This window comes from Maylandia zebra, linkage group LG18, assembly GCF_041146795.1.
Source record: "Maylandia zebra isolate NMK-2024a linkage group LG18, Mzebra_GT3a, whole genome shotgun sequence".
Classification (NCBI taxonomy): domain Eukaryota; kingdom Metazoa; phylum Chordata; class Actinopteri; order Cichliformes; family Cichlidae; genus Maylandia; species Maylandia zebra.
This window is the reverse complement of record NC_135184.1, coordinates 28,947,327-28,969,013: the sequence shown is the minus strand read 5'-3', so window position 1 is coordinate 28,969,013 and position 21,687 is coordinate 28,947,327. Positions and strand designations below refer to the sequence as shown.

Below are 21,687 nucleotides of genomic sequence, written 5' to 3'. Positions count from 1 at the left end.
AGTCAGGCTATCGTCTGGCTCATCCTCACTCCTTTTGTTGCGTTTTGGTTATCTCGAATGTATAATCGGCTCTATGCACTCATGAGACAAAGCAGAAAAACAATGACCTTTGAGCTACAATGAGCCGTTGCTCCTTGAAAATAAATCACATGAATTCCCCAGAGCTTCCCTCCAATGCCACTTAGTGCCCTGCCATACCAGTGTTGCAGGCATCTCTGCAGCCTCCACATGTCCCGGTCCCAGTTACCATCATTACCCCCTTGCTTACATGCCCATACCAACATATCAGGGAAATATGCTCCTTATTAGTTATGCACAGCACTTACTGAAAATAGTCTATCTATGGTGCAAAATGAGGAGTAAGTTTGACAGCCTTTCTCTGGCACACAGTAGGTGGTGTTTCGTCTTTTAAGCTCCCTGTCTTCCCTGCTCCCGAGAAGTATTCTTTTTCCCGAAAATCACAGTAAATGCCCACAGAATGAGTCAGCGACAGAAATACAGAGAGAGGGAGGATATCTGTCACGATTTAAGAGACTGATATACTGTCAGTGAAACAAATTCTATCATATTTTCCTTTTCTTTTTCGTTGAGAGATTCTGTATGGCTGTCAAATATCTGACAGCTATCTGACCTGTTTAAAATGCCATAAAATCCGTTCTGCGTCTTCTCTTCTGAGAGACACGTTGCACAGTTATTTTGAAGGGCCATCCAGCGTGTGCGCGTGCTTATCACCATCTATTTGCTTATTCAAAAAAAAAAAAAGAAACAGAAAAGTAAAAGCGAACATGCACAAAAAAATCTCCCCTGTTTCTGAAAATCAACATAAATATAGGACATTTGAGATGCCAAAGGACTCTAGGACTCATCGTCTCCCTGACAACGGTCTCCAAGCAACCATTACTCCTCAAAGCCTTTCTCCAATCCCGTCTCTGCCTCTGAGTCTCTCTCTCCTCAACCCCTCTCTGTGTCTTTGCCAGTTTGCCTTCCTCTCAAGTGTCCTCCCATGTATCCACTCCAGATAGTTAATGTACCAGTGTAAGAAAACACATCAGCCGTCCGATGTGATCGTGCGTGATTGGGTGTAGGCTGTGGCGCTCTTGCATTTTGGCATGAGGCTTTTCTCTACACCTGCTAAATCTAGGGTGGAGCAGAAAACGGGTAATGTTCAGATTCTTCATGGCATCTTTTTTTTTTTTTAGGTTCTGTCAAAAAAGCTTCTAGTACTGGTGAAGCAACTTAGTCCTAAAGGGGCACTATATGATCTGTAGTGATATCCATGCTGATTTTATTTTTGGAACTACATTACTTCAGTAAAACAGGCAGGGCATAGTTATTTTTAGCTGTGTTTTTGTTTTGAGGGAGAAACTAATACCCCGAAGATCACAACACTGTTTTTGTTTTCATCCCAGACTGTATGAAAAATTTGTGCATGACGTAAAAGGCTCTGAAACTTTTCCTGACACAAAACTGGTTAAACCAGTAATAAAATAAGACTTATGCTGTTTTTTATTTTGTTGTTTTTTTCCGCCTTTCTTCATACTTTATGTGGCATATTGCTCGCTAAATAAATCTTCCTCAGGGCACTCGTGGTTCTTTTATTGTTGTACAAGAAAAAGTCCCAGGCAGAACTGGAAACATTAACAATGCTTCAGTTCCAGCAATCATTTCATTGCAATGCGGCAATTACCAGCCATTTTTTATAAACTGGCGTTAGAGAAGATGAAATGTCTGCTGTGAAAACGGTCTATTTAACTTCATTTTCCCATCGTCATACGCTGCCCTCTGGAATTACGCTCTGTGAAATTAAATGTTCTTAGCAGTGCGAGTGGTACAGATGAAATTCCATTTACTTCCGTTTTACTGGGCTTAAAGCAGACATCTGAAAATCTGGCCAAATAAATCCAAACTTTCTGCATGATGAGATACTATTAGGTGTTCAGTCAGTGAGGTGAAATATCATGCAAGTTGGATGAACCACAGAGCTGCAGTTCCCAACCAAGAACTAAAATTACAAAGTCAAAAAAATAAATATAACTGAATAGGTTGGAGCTGAGTGTGAGATTGAGTTAGCAAGTGAGCAAAGTTGAAGTTAAAAAGTCCAAAAGGTATGGAGCTACTGAAGCCTATAAGGTTCAAATAGTATTTACAAGTTCTTTGCAGAACATCTTCATACGCTCCTCGGCCGCTTTGCTCTGGACACCTGTTCAGCTGCTTATTAACACACATATGTAAACAGCCATTCTTAAAGCAGCAACTCAGTGCATTCAGGCATGTAGACATTGTTAAGATGACCTGATGGAGCATGAGAATGTGAAAGAAATGTGTTTTACGTTACTTTGAACAGGCTGGTCTCAGTATTTCAGAAACTGCTGAACTGAACACACAACCATCTCCTAGGTTTACAGAGAACGGTTTGGAAAAGGGAAAATATCCAATAAGCGTCAGTTCTGTTTGTGAAAATGTCTTGTTGATGTTAAAGCAGAAGGTATTGCTGCTTCAAGTTGATAGGAACGCAACAGTTAATCAAATAACCTCTCGTTATAGCCAAGGTATACAGATCTCTGAGTACACAACATACCCAACCTTGAAACACCTGGGCAACAGCAGCAGCAGAAGACCACACAGGGTGCCATTCTTGTTAGCTACAAAGGCAACAATTCACACATTCTTAACACGACTAGATATAGAACACTGGGAAATGAGGATTCTGAATTTATGTTGCGATGATTTGGGAGGGTAAGATATTGGTAAATAACATGAAGTCATGGATCCATCTTGCATTGTATTAACAGTTCAAGCTAATAATGCAATGCAACATTACACCAAAACGGTTCAGGCTGATGGTGATGTAACATTGTGTGAATATTTTCTTGGCACACTTGGGTCTCTTAATAGCAATGGATCAATGTTTCTGCTTCCAGCAGTCTAAAGGAGCACCTTTGGAATATTGTGGAATGGGAGATTCACTCCGTGATTCAATATGAATATATATTGAAAAAAACAAAAAAAACACCCAGCACGCCCCTGCGGGCGGTTTATCCTTCAAGCTCGGGTCCTCTACCAGAGGCCTGGGAGCTTGGGGTCCTGCGCAGTATCTTATGCTGGGCTTACACTGTGCGATTTTTGGCCCATTTTGAGCCAATTTTTGAGTCGTGCGACCGTTTTGGCAATCGGCCCGATTTTGGCCTTCATCGTGCGTCGTGCATCGTGTAGTATACGTGGGGTAACGAGAAGCGATTAACACCTCACGACCAGCTCCCGATCATCAATCGCTTGGTCGTGAGGATTTCAAACCTGTTTGAAATCCTCGCGACCGTCGTGAGGGTGTCACCGTAGTTTCTCACACTGCGCACGCGCAAACACAAATGTCAGCGAAAAAGACGGCGCAGCACAGCAGTGTAGCGTGTGATGTGGACACAAGCGATGGAGGCACAATTTGTAGAACTTTGGAAAGCTCATCCGAGCCTTTTCGATGTGGCATCACAAAATTATCACGACCACAACAACCGTGAAAATAGTTGGATCTACATTACTGCTCAATCACAGCTGCCTGATCAATGTTTTTCATTAGCAATTTAGCAAAGTTGATGGTGGTGGTGTGTCTGTGTGAGTGAAAGACAGAGAGGGAGAGCGAGCGACAGAATTTCTGTTATAACCTTCATTTTATGGACGCACAGTGTGAGCACTCGGGTCGCATCAGAGCATCAGGTCGTATAGTGTGAGACCCTGCATCGTGACCTATGAACTTCTAACCCCTGCGAGTCAATCGTACAGTTTGAGCAGGAGCTGAATCGCGCGACTGAAAAAATCGCACAGTGTAAGCCCAGCATTAGCTGTTCCCAGGACTGCACTCTTCTGGACAGAGATCTCCGATGTTGTTCCCGGGATCTGCTGGAGCCACTCGCCTAGCTTGGAAGTCACCGCACCTAGTGCTCCGATTACCACAGGGACCAGCTCGAGAGTGGAGGGTGACTCCACATCCTCTCGAGCTCTTCTCTGAGCCCTTGATATTTCTCCAGCTTCTCGTGTTCCTTCTTTCTGATGTTGCTGTCATTCGGGACTGCTACATCGATCACTACGGCCGTCTTCTTCTGTTTGTCTACCACCACTATGTCCGGTTGGTTAGCCACCACCATTTTGTCCGTCTGTATCTGGAAATCCCGCAGGATCTTAGCTCGGTCATTCTCCACCACCCTTGGGGGCATCTCCCATTTTGACCTCGGAACTTCCAGGCCATATTCGGCACAGATGTTTCTGTATACTATGCCGGCCACTTGGTTATGGCGTTCCATGTATGCCCTGCCTGCTAGCATCTTGCACCCTGCTGGTATGTGCTGGATTGTCTCAGGGGCATCTTTACACAACCTGCACCTGTGTTCTTGCCTGGTGTGATAGACCCCAGCCTCTATGGATCTTGTACTCAGAGCTTGTTCTTGTGCTGCCATGATTAGTGCCTCTGTGCTGTCTTTCAGTCCAGCTTTGTCCAGCCACTGGTAGGATTTCTGGATATCAGCCACCTCCTCTATCTGCTGGTGGTACATACCGTGCAGGGGCCTGTCCTTCCATGATGGTTCCTCGTCTCCCTCCTCTTTCTTGGGTTTCTGCTGCCTGAGGTATTCACTGAGCACTCGGTCAGTTGGGGCCATCTTCCGATACCCAACATCCACAATGACGGCGAAACAACTACTAGCTCAGTGTTCCAACATTCAAAAGAAGGGACTGCTCTCACAGCTAGAGATTGACGAGGTACAACATAAATGCTACGGCAAGGGGGAGCCAGGACGCCAGGTCAGGGGGGAGATATCATCACCCCCACCCGAGATTGGGTACCAAGCCCCAAGTGCGATAGGAGAAGGATCGTTGAGTGCGAGAGGAACTGACCTGAAAGATAGGACCATGGCCAAGATTGAAACCTGGACCCCCCGTAGCCGGTTACCAAAGGTGGAAAGTAACGAATTACATTTACTTGCGTTACTGTAATTGAGTAGTTTTTTTTGTGTATTTGTACTTTTTAAAGTCATTTTCCAAGTCGGTAATTTTTCTTTTACTTAAGTATATTTTTTAAAAAGTATTGTACTTCGCTACATTTTCAATCACACCCGTTACTGAGTAAATTAAAAGAACAAACAAAGAAAACAACAACATTGCGCTTCGGAAATACTGCAGGGAATGATGGGTAGTAGAACAAATTAGCGTTGGGTCACGATAAAAATGGAGTCTGACATCGGTGGTAGGGATCCAGCGAAAAAAGAAACCCCATCGAATTCTGCTGATCCTGAACTCGAAGAAACCGATGTGAACCCCTGGCCGTATTTAAGGGACCATTTTGGCTTCAAGTGCAAGAAAGGCAACAGCTTTATTATGCAGTGTAAGCTGTGTTTGCACAGAGAGACCGAGTTAGCAGCTTTTAAAAATTCCACATCAAACCTGCGCAGGCATGTAGAGGTAAGTTAAATGAAACTTGTACATTTATTTTAGCAAAAAAGGCTGTGCTCAAGTTAATCACATTAAGTTAAGACATAAGCTGTTATTGGGCACGTTGTTGTCCATGCAACTTAAAATATTTTTACTTGATTGGTAAATTGCCAAAAGAAAATGTGTTCACTTTTCCTGTTTGTTAATAATAATAATTAAAAAAAAAAAAAAAAAAAAAGTTAAATTAGACAGAAGACAGAAGCGGCTACTTTCTTACTTAACCCACATATGTTCACACTGCAGGCAAAAGAATAACATGTGCTATGTGCAGAGGTGTTTTTTTCTGTTCTCAAACTGATCTCCCTGTTGGAGCTCAGTCTAGGGCATAGGTGTCAAACTCTGGCCCGCGGGCCAAATTTGGCCCGCAGCCTAATTACATTTGGCCCGCGAAGCCATACCAAATTACTATTAGAGCTGGCCTACTGGTATTATACAGCTAATGTATATATTGTTTAGTATTAAGCTTTGCTGTTCCATATTCAGTTTTTCAGCAAAACCTGTTTGAGTCCATAAGAAATGATTCATTCTTATATCTGAAGTTTTTTTTTCATATAAATGTTAGCCCGCGACTTTGTTCCAGTTTTGAATTTTGGCCCACTGTGTATTTGAGTTTGACACCCCTGGTCTAGGGGGACTTATTTTTTTCTTCTTATCTTTCCTCACGTGGTGCATTTTCCATCGTTATACCTCTCTGACCTGTCTTCCCCATGTGATGTTTGTGTAATGTATGTATGGTAGGAGGGTAAGATGACGCTGGCAAAGGTCGGCAACCTTAACCCAATTTCCTTCGGGGTCAACCTTCAGGATCAATAAAGTTTTATTGAATTGAATTGAATTGCTCCTCAAAATTAACAGAGCAGGGCCAAGTTTAAAAAATTAAAACACATTTTTGTAGCAGCTGCCGTACAGCTCAATTCAGTACTTGTTCTCTTATTTGACAGTTTAAAACACATTCACATGTAAAAGAATTATATGGTTTTGACAGTTTGGTTGGTTGGTTTGGTGACCATTATCCATTTTGATGTATAGACTTGCAGTTTAACTGCCACTGAGCTTTAATTTGTAAAGTTTTTCTTTTAATTAAAAAACAAATACTTTGAGATTTATCCCATTGTCTTTTTTGCACTACTCAGAAGAGGTTGTCCTCCTGCTGACAAAAAAGTAACTATGTAACTTTTACTCTGAGTAAATTTTAAATGAGCTACTTTTTACTTTTACTTGAGTAAATTTTTAGACAGGTAATTTTACTTGTACTTGAGTAAAATTTCAGCAAAGTAATAGTACTTTTACTTGAGTAAAATATTTTAGTACTCTTTCCACCTCTGCCGGTTACCAAGATTACGTGAAGTACCCTCAGAAGGTCTGCTAGATGATGTTAATGCAGCACTACGGACGATACCTACAGCCACGATTACCGACACTAACAAGCTGATGTACAATACAGCAGCAGTGATCAGTGAGATGCTTGGCTACAAGTTGAACAGCCACAAGGGGCAGTACCCTCCATGGAGAAGGAGGCTAGAGGCTAAGATCAAGGTAGCACGGAGGGAGGTTAGCCAACTATCGGAGTTGCAGAAAGGTGCGATGAGGTAGGTACCTAAGAAGTACAGGAAGCTGTCTACACCTGAGGCCTTGGAAACTGCCATATACATATATGTATATATATATATATATATATATATATATATATATATATATTAGGGGTGCAACGATACTCGTATCGATATTGAACCGTTCGATACAGTGCTTTCGGTTCGAACAATACAAAATTTGTCATTTATTTTATCAACTTTCCTTCTAACGATGCTGTCTGTGTTGAGCGCTCAGTGAATCTGCGTTCGACTACTCCGCCTAGGCTGCACTGTCGAGCGCAGATCCACTGAGCGTTCAACACAGACAGGATCATCAGAAGGAAGAGCGCAGGGCAAGCTAGCGAGACAGAAGTTAAGCTCTCCTTGCAACATGGCAAATTGAACCTCCCCCACCCTCATTCAGATCTGGCGTTTGGAATTATTTTGGTTTTCATGTGACGTATGACCCTGAAGGTAAGCGCGTCATGGACTAAAGTAAAACAGTATGTTGGATGTGCCACGCAATGCTCAATTACATGGGTGGGAACTAGTGTGTTAGCACAGTTAGCTCGTTAACGTGTTGGCCGTCTAGCCCCACGCAGGGGTAGCTCGTTAACGGAGATTTGCCGTGTTGTGGCGTTAACATCATTTCAACGAGATTAACGCTGACAGCACTAGTGGGAACACAACGAATATGACTGCACATTTACGCCGACATCATCCTAGTACAAAGACAAGTGGAAGCAGACAAAAACAACAAGCATGCATGCTACAAACTTTATCCGAGTCATTTAGACAGCCGTTAGCACATGATTCTCCTTATGGGGACCTGCTATGTTTAATATTGTGGCGAGCTCAGACAAGGAGGAGACGGAGGTATCGTTTGGTCTTGCTTCCCGTGAGCTAGCCAGGAAGCACAGCCGTTTATTGACATCTGCAGAAGAACACTGCCGCTAGCTAACTGCTCAGCGCGGAAACCGCACAGCAACAACAACAACAACAACACACAGGGCGCCCTCTGACCCCGGAAGGACACACCGTCGCAGCGAGAAAGCGTCACCCGTCACTATGGCAACATAAACAAAACATAACTGTACAAACAGAACCCCGAACAGCCCTGACCCGCTACAATATGCTGCTGAGAATATAGCCCAGAAGAAGCGGATAGTATAGCTTTTATTTTGGAAAGAGCCATTTCTCTGTAATAAACTCTCTTTTCCAAAGATGAGTGATTCCTCAATCAGATACAGGGCTTGCAATATCGCTAGCCCGACGTCCTGGGGCTAGCGATTTTTTCAGTCGGGCTACCCTGCCCGTCGGGCTATTGTAGGAAGGAAAAATATATGTCAATGCTTTTGCATTCTTTCAGAAATGTAGCTGGGTAATTATGTCATTGGCATCGGTGAGCCACTGTCAATATGTGACATATTGAAATCGCGTTTGAATTTGCGCTTGTTTTTTTGCTTTCACTTTGCAATCGTGCGAACTGTGTATAGAGAGCGACAGCACTGATCTGTGAGTGATGATAATTTGTGCACCAATTCCTCTGACATCGTCTTATTAATCGTTAGCTTACTATGCAAACATGACAAGTGAAATCTCCCGCAGCTTAAACATGTGAGAGGTTGATCGCGCAGAGAATCGCTGAGCTTATGTGAGTGAGTGTGTAAAAGCATTTCAGTTCTGCTGAGCCAAACAAGACAGGTCAGGGTGAAGAAGTGACAGCCAAAGAAAAGCTTACCACAAAACGGAGAAGTTATGACAAATCAGACTATAAGGCAAAAAGAAAGTGCAGCTTTATGGTTTCATGGACAAAATAATTTCTGTGGCTGCAATATGACGAGCTAAATAACCAGGGCTGCACATAAGTGGTCCGCAGGTGCGCATTCGCTGTCAAAATAAAAAACACGCACAAGGGTTAGGGTTAAATTTAAAAACTGTATTTTTGAGTTAAAATATATATTTATAATTTTAATAAATGACAAATTAAAAAGGCATGAACATTTTTTTTGTATCGAAAAAATATCGAACCGTGACACCAAAGTATCGAACCGAACCGAACCGTGAATTTTGTGTATCGTTGCACCCCTAATATATATATGTATATATATATATATATATATATATATATCTATCTATATATATATATATATATATATATATCTATCTATATATATATATATATGTATATATATATATATATATATATGTATATATATATATATATATATATATATATATATATATATATGTATATATATATATATATATATATATATATATATATATATATATATATATGGCAGTTTGGACATAGCTGTATTAGCCAAACCTGTTTAAAATCCTTAGTTACAGAGACACAGTTAAAAATAAGGAATAGATATGTAGCTTGGAATAATGGTTAAAATGTCCAAATATCTGCACACTTGAAGAAAAGTTCCACAAAACAACAAAACGTAACTCCTTTGTATTAGCAGTAAGCTAATGTATTTATTGAGTCACACATCTGGCTTCAGCTGACTTGATTGAGGTCTTTGACCTTAAGCGCTGATGTTTTATCCACAGTTAGCGACACAGTTTGCACGAGTTACATTTAGCAAGACTTAAAGTAATTAGCTCAAAGCTACAGATAGCCTATATAGTGCTAAAAACAATGGTTAAACTAAAGGCAAATGGTGTGCTTTTGTTTATCTACTAACTCAACTACAAAACTACAAAAATTGTAACGATATTCACTTTCATATTAATAAAATCAATATAACATCACTTTAAATGAGCATATTCAGAGCAGAGGGCTGTGGGAACAAAGGGGTACTTCAGTTGATCTGCAAGATACTGCACAGGTTTGTAAGACTGAAAAGGCTAGGAGTGAGTGCTATAGAAGGATTTGTTTTTTGCACTCTCATCATTAAGCAGGTAATTTATCACTTCACACAAATTACAAGTGTTCTGTATATATGGTGGAGTTCAGGCAGTTCATATTGCTAAGCCTTGGTTCATATTCCTTCCTCCGATCTATTTTTAACCTAAGATTTTGTTACAGGCGCACAATGATGAGGCAGCATCTTTTTTGCTGCTAGCCCTAAATGGAGCCAGTGTCCTGAGAATCCATCTCCCAGTCTGTCCAGAATACCTGCGAGTCATCTGATGGTTTATTACACCATCCCTCAGTGTGACTGACAGCTGTAATGAGGCGCTCGTTTTCTAGTGGCGTCTTAAAAAACTGACGAGACACTCGGACTGGATGTCAAAGAAATCTTTATTTATTCTCAGTGGTAAAGACGAGAGTGCTCAGTTGACGATGACAAACAAGTGAGGAAGTGTCAGTGACGCCCCCACGCTTGATGAGATATCAGAACAACGTTTCCAGAACGTTCTTTTCTGGGTCACCTGTGTGGCCAGCCCCCACAGAATTCAGTCGAAACACACATAATAATAATAATAACATTAATAATAATGATTATAAGAATCATCATCATTCATCATAATAATGATGCCGGTGGGTAAAAAAGGGAAGAGAAGGAATACATCAAACAGCCACAGGTAGATTAGGTTTTCTTGTTTTGTCCCCCTGCGCTTCGAGAGTATCTCAGTGTTCTGTGACTCAGCTTCGATTGAAGAAGAGTTCAGTCTGGTTATCCCTGCCAACGGCTTAGTCCTTACAGCCGTCTTGACCTTTTCTCCTTTGCTTCACATCCTCCAGTAAAGGGTTCTTTGTGCTGATCACTCGTGGTGCGTTCAGCAAAGTTATGGCTTGGGTGCTGACGTTTTAAACCGTGTATAAAAGTCTCAAATGAACATGTGCCACAGGCAGTATCATCAAACACTACTTTAAATCAATATGGGGACAGAACAGTGGATGCAGTGTGGAAAGTGGCCAAAGATGCGTGGAGATGGAGCACTTTTATAAATAGTCTTGCCTTTGAGATGGTGTTGCTAGAGACACTAGCTAGATTGTGCATTAGCTATTGGCCACTGAGGTACAGAATCGTGTAACTGTAAAACCTACAGGATCATGTCTTAAATTGTCTACTCTGCATGCTATAAAACAGGGTCTATAACAGGTATACATTAGATTGCTATCAGTCTCTACGTTATCAGTGCGTGCTACTTGGGTGTGTGTTTATTTGTGACCCCAGTCTGTTTCTCATTTCGTGACATTAAGCGTCAAATCGCCAGTTTGATCCAACTCTCATGCTAATCTTCCCTCGCCGGCTCTCATCAGGTAGCGAGTGCTCACTGACTCACCCAAGCCAGAGCAACAAATGGAGCTCACCTCCTTATCGTTGATTTTTTGTTCTCCCGAAATGAGTTTCGGGCTATCTGTTCATTGTTTTCTCCCACTTTCTCCTCCCCTGACCTTCCTCTTCGGCGGCTAAATTTCTCTCCTTACACCTCTCTAATTTTCCCATTCCCGTGAGCCTGCTCCAGTCCTTTTCATGTTGTCCCTCCAACTCGATCTCCTTTTACTCCTCAGTCTTTTAGCCCCCCACCCACCTCCATGTCTTTCAATTTGGTGTATGTCTGTGTTCATGTTGAGTGTGTCTATTTGCCTGCATTTATGTGTGTGGGTGTGTGTCACAGTGCACTGAGGTCATGACAGGAGCGGGACTTCTGCCGAAGGATTTTGCTGCCCCTGTGGCGGCTCATCTCCCTGTAGCGGCCTCGATCCCGGTCCCTGTCTCGGCCGTACGATCGGGGCACGAGACCAGCCAGGAAGCGCTTGGCCCGGCTCGTCAGGCTCTCCCTGCGGCCAGCACCGGGGTCACCGTCCGTCCATCCGGGGCCCACGCAGTCTCCCCTCGCGGTCCGCACTGCCGCCTCCAGCAGCTCACTGGTGCCGTGTTCTAAGGAAGCAGAGAGCTCCAAGTAGAGGCAGTCAAACATCATGGCGCTGGACTGGGCCTCTGGTTGGAAACAGAGACATTTGGGAAGCATTTTATAACTAAGGATCTACATAATGTCAGCTGTAGATGGCATTTAGAGGCAGCAGTTTGAAATTTACGGACACTGGATTGTGAAAACAGCCCAGCTGCCGTGTGATGTGTATCACCACGAGGTAGTACTTGAGAGCTCACTCACTGCAGTTTTGAAATCTCTATTAGCTTTCTAAGTGTTTGGAAGTCCTTTCACAGAAAATCGTGACCGGCTGTGTGAGATGGGAGGATTGGACTCTCCCCCGTGTAATGTGCTTCTGAAACTGTGCCTGAAAGCTACGGCAGTAACAGAGAAATAAAAGAGGAAGGGGAATTGTGGTGGGTTTTAGACTGCGCTATTTTATGCGTTTAAAAACAACATTATATTTCTCATTCATGAACATTGAGACTAGAAATCAAATTATTTCCTGTCACGTGTCCTGATGTGGCTTACCAGGGTGGCCCACAGAGTTCAAAAGCACTGCAACTTAAGAAAACACAAAGAAGAAATGTTTCAAAAGCATAGAAAACACTATGGAAATAGAAAAAAACAAAGTTGAAGCTTCTTTGAGGCAACAATAATTTGACAAAATGGCTACTAGAAAGCATGGCTCTGCAGTGTTATAAGAATAATGCATTTAAAACACACATTACCTGCATATTTTCCCCCCTCACACAGACACATCGTTGGCTTCTTTTAAACGTGTCTCAGTGATATCATTCGCATGTTTCCCTTTCTGTCACTTCCAAAAGCTGTTCTGTTGTTACTCACTCCCCAAAAACACTTCCACTATATTTTGTGAGTTTTTGCCATTCTTCTACTTGCTGATTTTTCTAAAGTTGCAGTGCGTTTGAACTCTCAGGGCCACCATAGTTTACTTCTGCGTGAGCAGCCTCCAACTACCTATGGAGGTTGTGTGTTACTGTTAAAAGACTCGGAAGAAAAGTAAGCCAACCTGGGGTTAGGGTTATGTTGCTTTTCCCAAATTCTACAAAAATACTATGAAGTATGAAGTCATCATATACGAACAGATGCAACTTCATGACAATGGATGAAACACTGTGATGCAGCTGAAATAAATTAGTACAATAAGAAACTTGCAGTACAAACACCTCTCTATCATTTACAAATGTTGTTTTTTATCAAGAAATGCGCATTTCTTATTTGTAATTTTATCTGCCTCTTACAGCACCACAAAACTAAGGAATCTTAATTCTACCACAAGGCCCTGATTATTGTGCATTTGTAAAATCAGCATTCACAGGTGAGTCCACAAGGACACAGTGAGACAGTTGAGCCAAGATGGGGTTAAATGTGGCCTGGGCTGTATAAGCTCAAATCTCTTGGCAGCAGGGAAATGCTTTCTATCTCAGTGTGACTCTCGTGAATAAGGACAGGTGACTAAGCATGTTGTTGACAAGGCTCAGGATATCAGCTAAAAGCGCCCGTCTGTCCCTGGCCAAACAAGCCACAGTGATAAGGAAAGCTGACAGATACAGATCATTCTACAACAAATGGCTTTCTTTGTTAACTCAAATGGCACAACCACTGCTCTCCCTCAACTGTGCTTTAGCTTTTACTCCTGCTCTGCACAGAGCTAAAATCTGAGAGCTCACAAGCAGCCACGCGCTGGAAAGGTCTTTTAAGTGTATTATTGGCACTCACAATAACTGTTTTTAGAAATACACCGCAGGAACTTAAAATGACGGCAGCGGGAAGAGGTCACAGCTGTAGAACAATTATGTTTGGGTTTTGTGAGGACATTTTAGAGTATTAGTTTAGAAAAAATGATGTCAAGAGCACAATAATACTCAGATGAAGTCCTGATAAAAACTCAATTGTCTACTCACAATGGATGGAAAACAGCACAAAAAGTAAAGCAAATTCAGATAAGCTGAACCTTTCAATTATGTAATTTTATATTAAATGTGCCAGAGTGACTGAGGCTCTCCTGAGTAGTTCTGATTCTTCTATTAAATGCACGTTACAATGAACTCTAATTGGAATATTTCTGAACAATAAAAGATTTATAGCTTTTTTTTAGACCAATAATTGCATAATTACATAAATGTGCATTCCATTTTTTTCACTTATCCTTAGCTTATGTTTAATGCACGATGTGTGTTCCATCTTTAGGTAATATCCCCAGGTATTTCTTAAATCTCAGACTCTATTACAATGGCTCTGTTTGGTTCACAGTTCAAAATAGTTCTCTTTTGTTTTATTGTAAACTGCTTCTCTCCTCTTCGCCTGTAACGTGCTGGTTTAACGAGGTGCAGACAAAGACAGGCCATATCTAAAGGTCACCTCTTTACGTTCTGACTGGGTTCCACTCACAAACTGATGCTCTGAGTAGTACACTGTATTGCCAAAAGTATTCACTCAGCCATCCAAATAATTGAATTCAGGTGTTTCGATCACTTCTATGGCCACAGGTATATAAAATCAGAAACATTTGGGAAAGAATGGGTTGTTCTCAGGAGTTCTGTGAATTCCAGCATAGTACCATGACAGGATGTGACCTGTGTAACAAGTCCAGTCATGAAATTTCCTCACTATTCCATAGCCAGCTGTTAGTGGTGTAACGCAGTGAAAGAGATTGGGAACAACAGCAGCTCAGCCACAAAGTCATAGGCCACGTAAAATTGCAGAGCAGATGCTACAGACCTGCAAACTTCATGCTGCTTTCACATTAGCTCAACAACAGTGCATAGAGAGCTTGATAGAATGGGTTTCAGTGGCCACATCCAAGCCTTACATCACCAAACACCACTGCGTGTAAAGCATGCGGCCACTGGACCAGTGGAGGCGTGTTCTCTCGAGTGACGAATTACGCTTCTCTGTCTGCATGGCCCATGAATGGGTTTGGCGGTTGCCAGAAGAACAGTACTTGTCTGACTGATTGTGCCGAGTGTAAAGCTTGAAGCACAGGGAGATTATGGCAAGGGGTTGTTTTTCTGGAGTTGTGCTCAGCCTCTTAGTTTCAGTGAAAGGAACTCTTAGTGTGACATTTCATGCTCCCAACTTTGTAAGTGGCTCCTTTCTGTTCCAACATGAGTGCAAATCAGTTCATAAATAAAGCAAGGGTCATAAAAACATGAGCAGGTTTGGTATGAAGAACTTGACTGGCCTGCAGGTTGAGTCTTGACCTCAACCTCATAGAACACCTTTAGGATGAATTAGAGCGGAGTCTGCAAACCAGGCCTTCTCGTCCAACATCCATGTCTGACTTTAGAAATGTGCTTCTGGAAGAATGGTCAAAAATGTCCATAAACATGACATCATACATCATAGGGTGACATCATATTAAACCCTATGCATTAAGCATAGCATCTCCCTCAAGCTGATATGCATGTGAAAGCAGACAAGCAAATATGTTTGGCATTATAGTGTAGGTTTATGGGACCTTTTCCTAAAATAGCTGTGTACTTGAGATGACTAGATATGCTCTCTTTTTTACTTAAAAATATGCTAATGTCATTATTTGAAACTTTGGCAATGATTAAAATGAGCCACCATTCTAGCAGTACAGTGGGGGAGCTAATTATTTTATCCCCTGCTGAATTTTTACATTTGCTCTCATACAAAGAAATGAGCAGTGTCTAATTTTTATGGTAATTTTATTTTAAAGGGGGAGGGAGACAGAATATCAACCAAAAATCCAGAAAAAAACTTACATAAAAGGTATAAACTGAGTTTCATATCATTTAGTAAAATAAATATTTGGGTCTTCATCATACTAGAAGATCGATCCACGACCCGTCATCAGTGTTCCAGCTGAGGGAACATTTTATGGACACTGCCCTGTCCCTTGGCCCCTCAATGCGGTGAAGTCATCCTGTACCGTTAGCAGGAAAAACACACCCAAAGCATAATGTTTCCACCTCCATGCTTGACTGTGGGGGTACTTGTACTGTAGGGCAGGGGGTGGTGTTCTTTAAGTCCTCCTCAGCATTTCTCTTCCTCCAAACATAGCAGGCTGCATCAGTGCCAAAGGGCTTGATTTTACTTTCATCTGCAACGTAGCACTTTATCTGAATCACTTACATGTTCACTAGAAAACTTAAGACAGTCCTGTACATGTGCTTTCTTGAACAGGAGGACCTTGCAGGTCAAAAATTACAAAATTACAATCCAATAATGGTGTAGTGTGTTGCCAGTGGTGTTTTTTGTGACTGTGGTCCCATCTGCCTTCAGATCATCAACAAGTTCCTCCTGTGTATTTTCTGGCTGATCAACTACCTTTCTTATGACCATCCTGACCCCACGTCAGGGGCGGAGCGTGGAGGTGGCTTACTGGGCTTAAGCCCGGGTTGTTTTGTCAGAAGTCCAGGGTCTTTTGGAGTGTAATTTTTTCATAGTTAGATGCCTGGCTGACAACTGTATAAAACAAAAAGTACACACAATATTCGAAGCACATAGTGCACACTGTGGGAATTTACGACTGTGCGTGAATTCCCCCGATATTGGTATGATCCAAGCTCAGGCACTAAGCGACTGAGCGAGGGGGCGGGGCAGCTGCTGCCTGTGAGTGCGCTGTTGGAGAAACGGAGCCAGCCATACTAAGGAGAGCTTAAGTTTGACCAGATACCAAAGCAAATCATTCGTACCGTACAAATAATGTAAATATGACGGTGAATCACGAAAGATTGATATCAAACTGATCACTTGACCAATATTACGTTACTCGCTCTTCAAGTGAATCAACAAATGGCGAAATGAAAAGCCGAACAAATGCTTTTTTTTTTTTTATAGAGTCTTATCTTACGTGTGTTTATTTCATATTTTCAGTTCTTACCCTCCCCGACTAAATCGGTTTCAGTTATGTACTGAAATATAAGAATGGACATTAGAGGCTTCTTTCAAAGAAAAAACGCAGGTAAATGTTATTTTATATATTATGCTTTGTATGTTGTTCAGTATATTTCTATGCAAAACAAGAGGGATTTCAGTACACAGCAGGATATTCACATTTGTAACCAGATATTTACATACACTTTAGGGAGAAAACATAAAACATTTTTACTGTACAACATCAATTTAGAGTAAACTTTTGTTTTAGATAAATATTGAAATATCTTTTGAATTAGTTAAATGTCAGAATAAAGAGAGACAGAGCTGTCTTTTTATCACTTTGATCAAATTTAGGAGTACATGTACACTAAGTTTGTTAATTAATAAGAAACTGCAGACGATTCCATTCTGAGCTGAAGAAGCTTCTGATAGGTTAGTAGAGTCCATGTGAGTAAACTGGTGGCACAGCTGTGGATGCATATAAGGCAAAACACAGAGCCTGTTTCTGTGACATGGGAAAATCAAGAGAGATCAACCAAAACACCAGGAAAAGAACTGTGGAGCTCCATAAGTGTGGCTCAGTTTGAATACAATTTGGTGCCATTTGCAATTAAGAAATACAGACAGTTTCTCTCTTTACTCTTAAAGTTAACAAATATGTTTTTTATATTTATCAATCTAAAAAAATAAACATTTAGTCTGATTTGATGTTACAATTAAAAAAGTGTTTGTGTTTTTATCTGAAGAGTACATAAATATGTGGTCTCAACTGTATATTTGATGATTGTCAGCACAAAGAGGGAGAGAGAGGAACAGAGAGGGAGATGGAGAACGAGGACAGAACAGAGATGAACAAGAGCAGGTGAGACACACATGTTAGTCAAATGGTTGTTTACCAAAAGTATCACCGTATCATAGGTACTCATGTATCTCGTACCTAGTGTTTCTTTTTAGGTTTGCTATTTTTCAAATTCTATATTTAGCCTTGTTATGCAGGCTTGTTTGCACAACAAGGCTAAATAATTATATAAACTTTTCTCAATCTAAATAGTGTACTTTGGTAGAATTAAAAAAACAAGTGTAGTGCAGGTCTATGATGATTTTTAGTGCTACTATCATCTAGTTCTGATTGTGGTTCTGTCTTGGTTAAGTCCTCAGTAGTCCTGATTTTGAACTGTTGTAGTCCTGTTTTAATTCCGGATCAGTTTTGGGTTTGGTTGAATTGGGGTTTAGTCCTCATGTTGTGATACAGCCCCGATTTTGTTCTGCCTTGGTGCTTAATTAAAAAACTAGTTTAAGGTGTCCTGCACATGTGATATATATTTTTCCCTATATGAAGTCATTCTTTTTTGAACAAAACTCAAAACAGAGCCTATTAATCTTTCAGTCATTTCTAACCCCTCCTCCCCCCCCCAAAAAAAGCAAAGAAGGTGAAGCAAAGAAGTAGGTGACAAAAGATTTAATAAAGTTTCCAAGACGAAGAACAAAAACCAGACTGTAAAATAACAGAATTCTTCTATGTGGTCACATATGATCATCTCATGGTGACTTAAAGTTTTCTTCCAAAAGTTTCAGGGCTTTCAGTTGGATGATGAGTTTGGTCTGATTTCTTTGATATGGACTTGTACCTGAAAATGAGTTCAAAACACTGATCCTATAATGCTTACATTATATTATGATATTATATTTTAAATTAAGGCCATTCCAATGCAACTTGTCAGTCTGGTTTTGGTGTGGCTGCCTTTGCAGAGCATGAACATATGCACACCAGTGTTACACGGGTATTGCACTAGGGAAAAACAGCTCCAGATTTGATCTGGGTCTAATAATCCAAGCACACAGCAGCTGTTGAACGTCTGCAGTGTCACCTAATAGTGGGTGAGGTAAGAGAGAGAGGAAATACAGCAAATCCCAGACCAGATTACCAGGACTTTTACTAATACCTACAACAGCTGATTGAATAACCTGTTAAAAGGGAGCTTGCAAAATTGAATTGAAGGGGGAGAGGGCTGAGAGGGGTACAACATGAGAGGATGAAGCAAAAGGAGAAGAGAGAATTGAAAGATGAGGTAAGAGCATTAAACGAGATAACAGAAGCAAAGGAGCAGATCGAAAGCAGGAGGAGATCAGACAAAAGTAAAAGTGAAGAGGTGACAGGAAAATAAGCAACAAAACAAAGGAAACGAGTGGAGGAGAAAAGCAGAAGAAGAGAAAAGGAAAGGAAATGAGGGAATTAAGAGGAGATGAGTAGAAAAGCAAGAAAGATGATGAGAATAAATGAAGACAGAAGGTAAGAAGGAGAGAGGTGGGAGGAAGAATATGGAGAGGAGCTGAGACAACGAGATGAGACAAGGACAAGAAAGATATCAAGAGCAGAGGAGGTAGGAGGGAACGAATAGGAAATAAAATGATGAAAGGAGAACAGAAAGGAGATGAAAGAGGGGAAAAAAGAAGGGAGAGCAAAGAGGAAAGCAACCAAGATGAGAAAACATGGTGAGGAGATGAGACAAGGGATGGGGCTCTCTACCTATATCCTGACCATTAGAAAAGACTGATGAAGAAAGACAACAGTGATGAAAAGGAGGAAATGTGACTTATAAAGCAAGAAGGCGATCCCGACAGGGAATGACATGCGAGACGGCAGATGATGTGAACATGCAGGAGAAGGGGAAGGAGACAGACTGAGACAGGAGGGGAAAGACAGAAAGAACGCCGACTAAGCAAACGGAGCCAGAGTGCATATTAATCAAAGGCCTGAGGAGCAAGGCCACACCAACACCATATTGAGCAAATGATAAATATGTTCCCACTTACAGTGTGTGTATCACTGGGTGGTGAGGATAGAGAGGCAGGGAGAGATGTAGCAAGAGGGGGTAGGTGAGACATAACAGCATAAAAGTGTCACTGTACATGCCATAAATAGACTTTATGACTTTAGCTCTCTCAGAAAGGCCTCAGGTACTTTTAGAAGGATGTTGGCTAGGCAAGCAGGTCGGAGAGCTGCCTCTGTCAAGTTCACATGTCAGAAAAAAAACAAAAAAATGTACACGTGGCCTGTCCAGAGACAACATGAGAACATTGTTGTCATGCGCCCCGGGAACATGGATGCAGCATTTGCATATCGCTGACCACAATCCCCCCTTTTTTTTGTTGTTGTTGTTTTTCTATGACAAAAGAATCTGCTGAGTATAGGCATCTCTCATTATTCATTCCTACCCTCTCTACCGCCTCTTTCTACTCACATCATCAAGTGTACGCTGAAGCCGAGAGCCAACACGAGTTGACAGCAACGAGCATGCGCCAGCGTGCACATTTTGCACTTGCTGCCTTGATTTAAGTTGCACAGCAAAAAAAGCAAAACCCCCCCAAAACAAACAAGAATTTCCCCTAAACCGTGTTTCCACTAATTTTGATTGACTATACAAAGCTTGAGGAAAACAAGAAATGCACAGCCTACTGTGTCTTGAAACTTAAACCATGCCAAAAACAATATCCTTTATAGAAATTTATGATAATCCTAAATCCATAAATTAATCTAATGTATAACTATGTACAGTACTGTGCAAACGTTTTAGGCAGGTGAGAAAAATGCTTTAAACAAAGAATGCTTTCAGAAAAATTAATGATTGTTTATTGACCCCAAATGTTTTCTGCAGCAGGACAACGACCCCAAACATACAGCCACTAGGTCATTAAGAAATATCTTCAGCGTAAAGAAGTACTGGAAGTACTGGAAGTGATGGTATGGCCCCGAACATCATCGAGTGTGTCTGGGATTATATGAAGAGACAGAAGGATGTGAGGAAGCCTACATCTACAGAAGATCTGTGGTTAGTTCTCCCAGATGTTTGGAAGAACCTGCAAGCTAAGTTCCTTCAAACACTGTGTGCAAGTGTACCTAGAAGAAGGCAAAGTGTGGTCACACCAAATATTGATTTGATTTAGATTCCTCTTTTGTTCATTCACTGCATTTTATTGATGTATACAGAGACATCTATAACCAAGGATAAGTGTAGTTATTTCAAATATATCACAATGCAAATACACCAAATGCATGTTTCTGACCAAATTTCATTAAAAGCACACAGTAGTTGACATATTATTGTCTGACATTACTGCAGATAAAAATCTAACATTGATTTATCAAATTCAGTTTTCCAACTAACAATCCTCAAAGCTTTGTTATTATTGCCTGCCCAAACCCTTTCTTTATGGTTTTTTTAATATTAAAGCAGCAAATATCATATTTTGGCCACTAGGGGTCAGAAATGCTCCAAAACAAACCCATCAATAAAACCTTATAGCAACAGGTAGGTACATTCTTGTTGCTTCTCACACCAAAGCACAAACACAACACAGTGCTGATATAGTGCCGATCGTTAGGTTCTTTATGTGAGCAAGTACAGTCCAATATGTGTACACAATACTCAGTCTATTAATCTTGATTAATAATACTTATATCATTGTGCAATATGGCACATATATATGCTCTGGACTAGTAACTCAACAGCTTTGTCTTTACTTTTACCTGACCCTGACACATAAACAAACTCCAAGATCATCACTTTTTGCAGCAACTACTTCTCAACATAAAATGGGCACTCTGTCTTTTTCCAGCTGTAAACCATGACCATGACATGACCATGTATTTTGCTCAACTCTGTGATGTTGACTGTTAACCTTTTGGCTATAATAGATAGGTTAGTGTATGAATTCTTGAGTTTTAGGCATCGAAGAAATAAGTAACCATACATTTAGTGTGGATACTACAACAAACTGTAATCTCAAGAGAATTTGTGCCGAACTTGAAGATTCCCTCATGAAGATGAGAGAGTTGGATTGTCTTTAATTGTACATTGCCATATTTAATCAAAAATATTCCTTTCATCTTATTTTACCAGTGTCAACATCCCTTAAACAAACCTAGTAA

The 21,687-nt window shown here is 41.0% G+C and overlaps 1 protein-coding gene and 1 long non-coding RNA gene across 3 annotated transcripts in view; one reads left to right on the top strand and one right to left on the bottom strand.

The window, feature by feature from the left end:
- Positions 1-10,287: 10,287 nt before the first annotated feature.
- rem2 (RAS (RAD and GEM)-like GTP binding 2) overlaps positions 10,288-21,687 on the bottom strand; it is a 35,322-nt gene continuing 23,922 nt past the window's right edge. For both annotated transcript variants that reach the window (XM_076876642.1, XM_004565338.5), the window contains one exon: positions 10,288-11,953. In XM_076876642.1, the coding sequence (XP_076732757.1) occupies positions 11,625-11,953 (329 nt within the window). In that variant the 3' untranslated portion in view covers positions 10,288-11,624. The remainder of the gene's footprint in view (positions 11,954-21,687) is intronic.
- LOC143413482 (uncharacterized) lies at positions 16,306-20,516 on the top strand. The gene is made up of 3 exons (XR_013094093.1): positions 16,306-16,842; positions 17,549-17,619; positions 20,414-20,516. It is a non-coding gene; the product is annotated as an uncharacterized LOC143413482 (long non-coding RNA).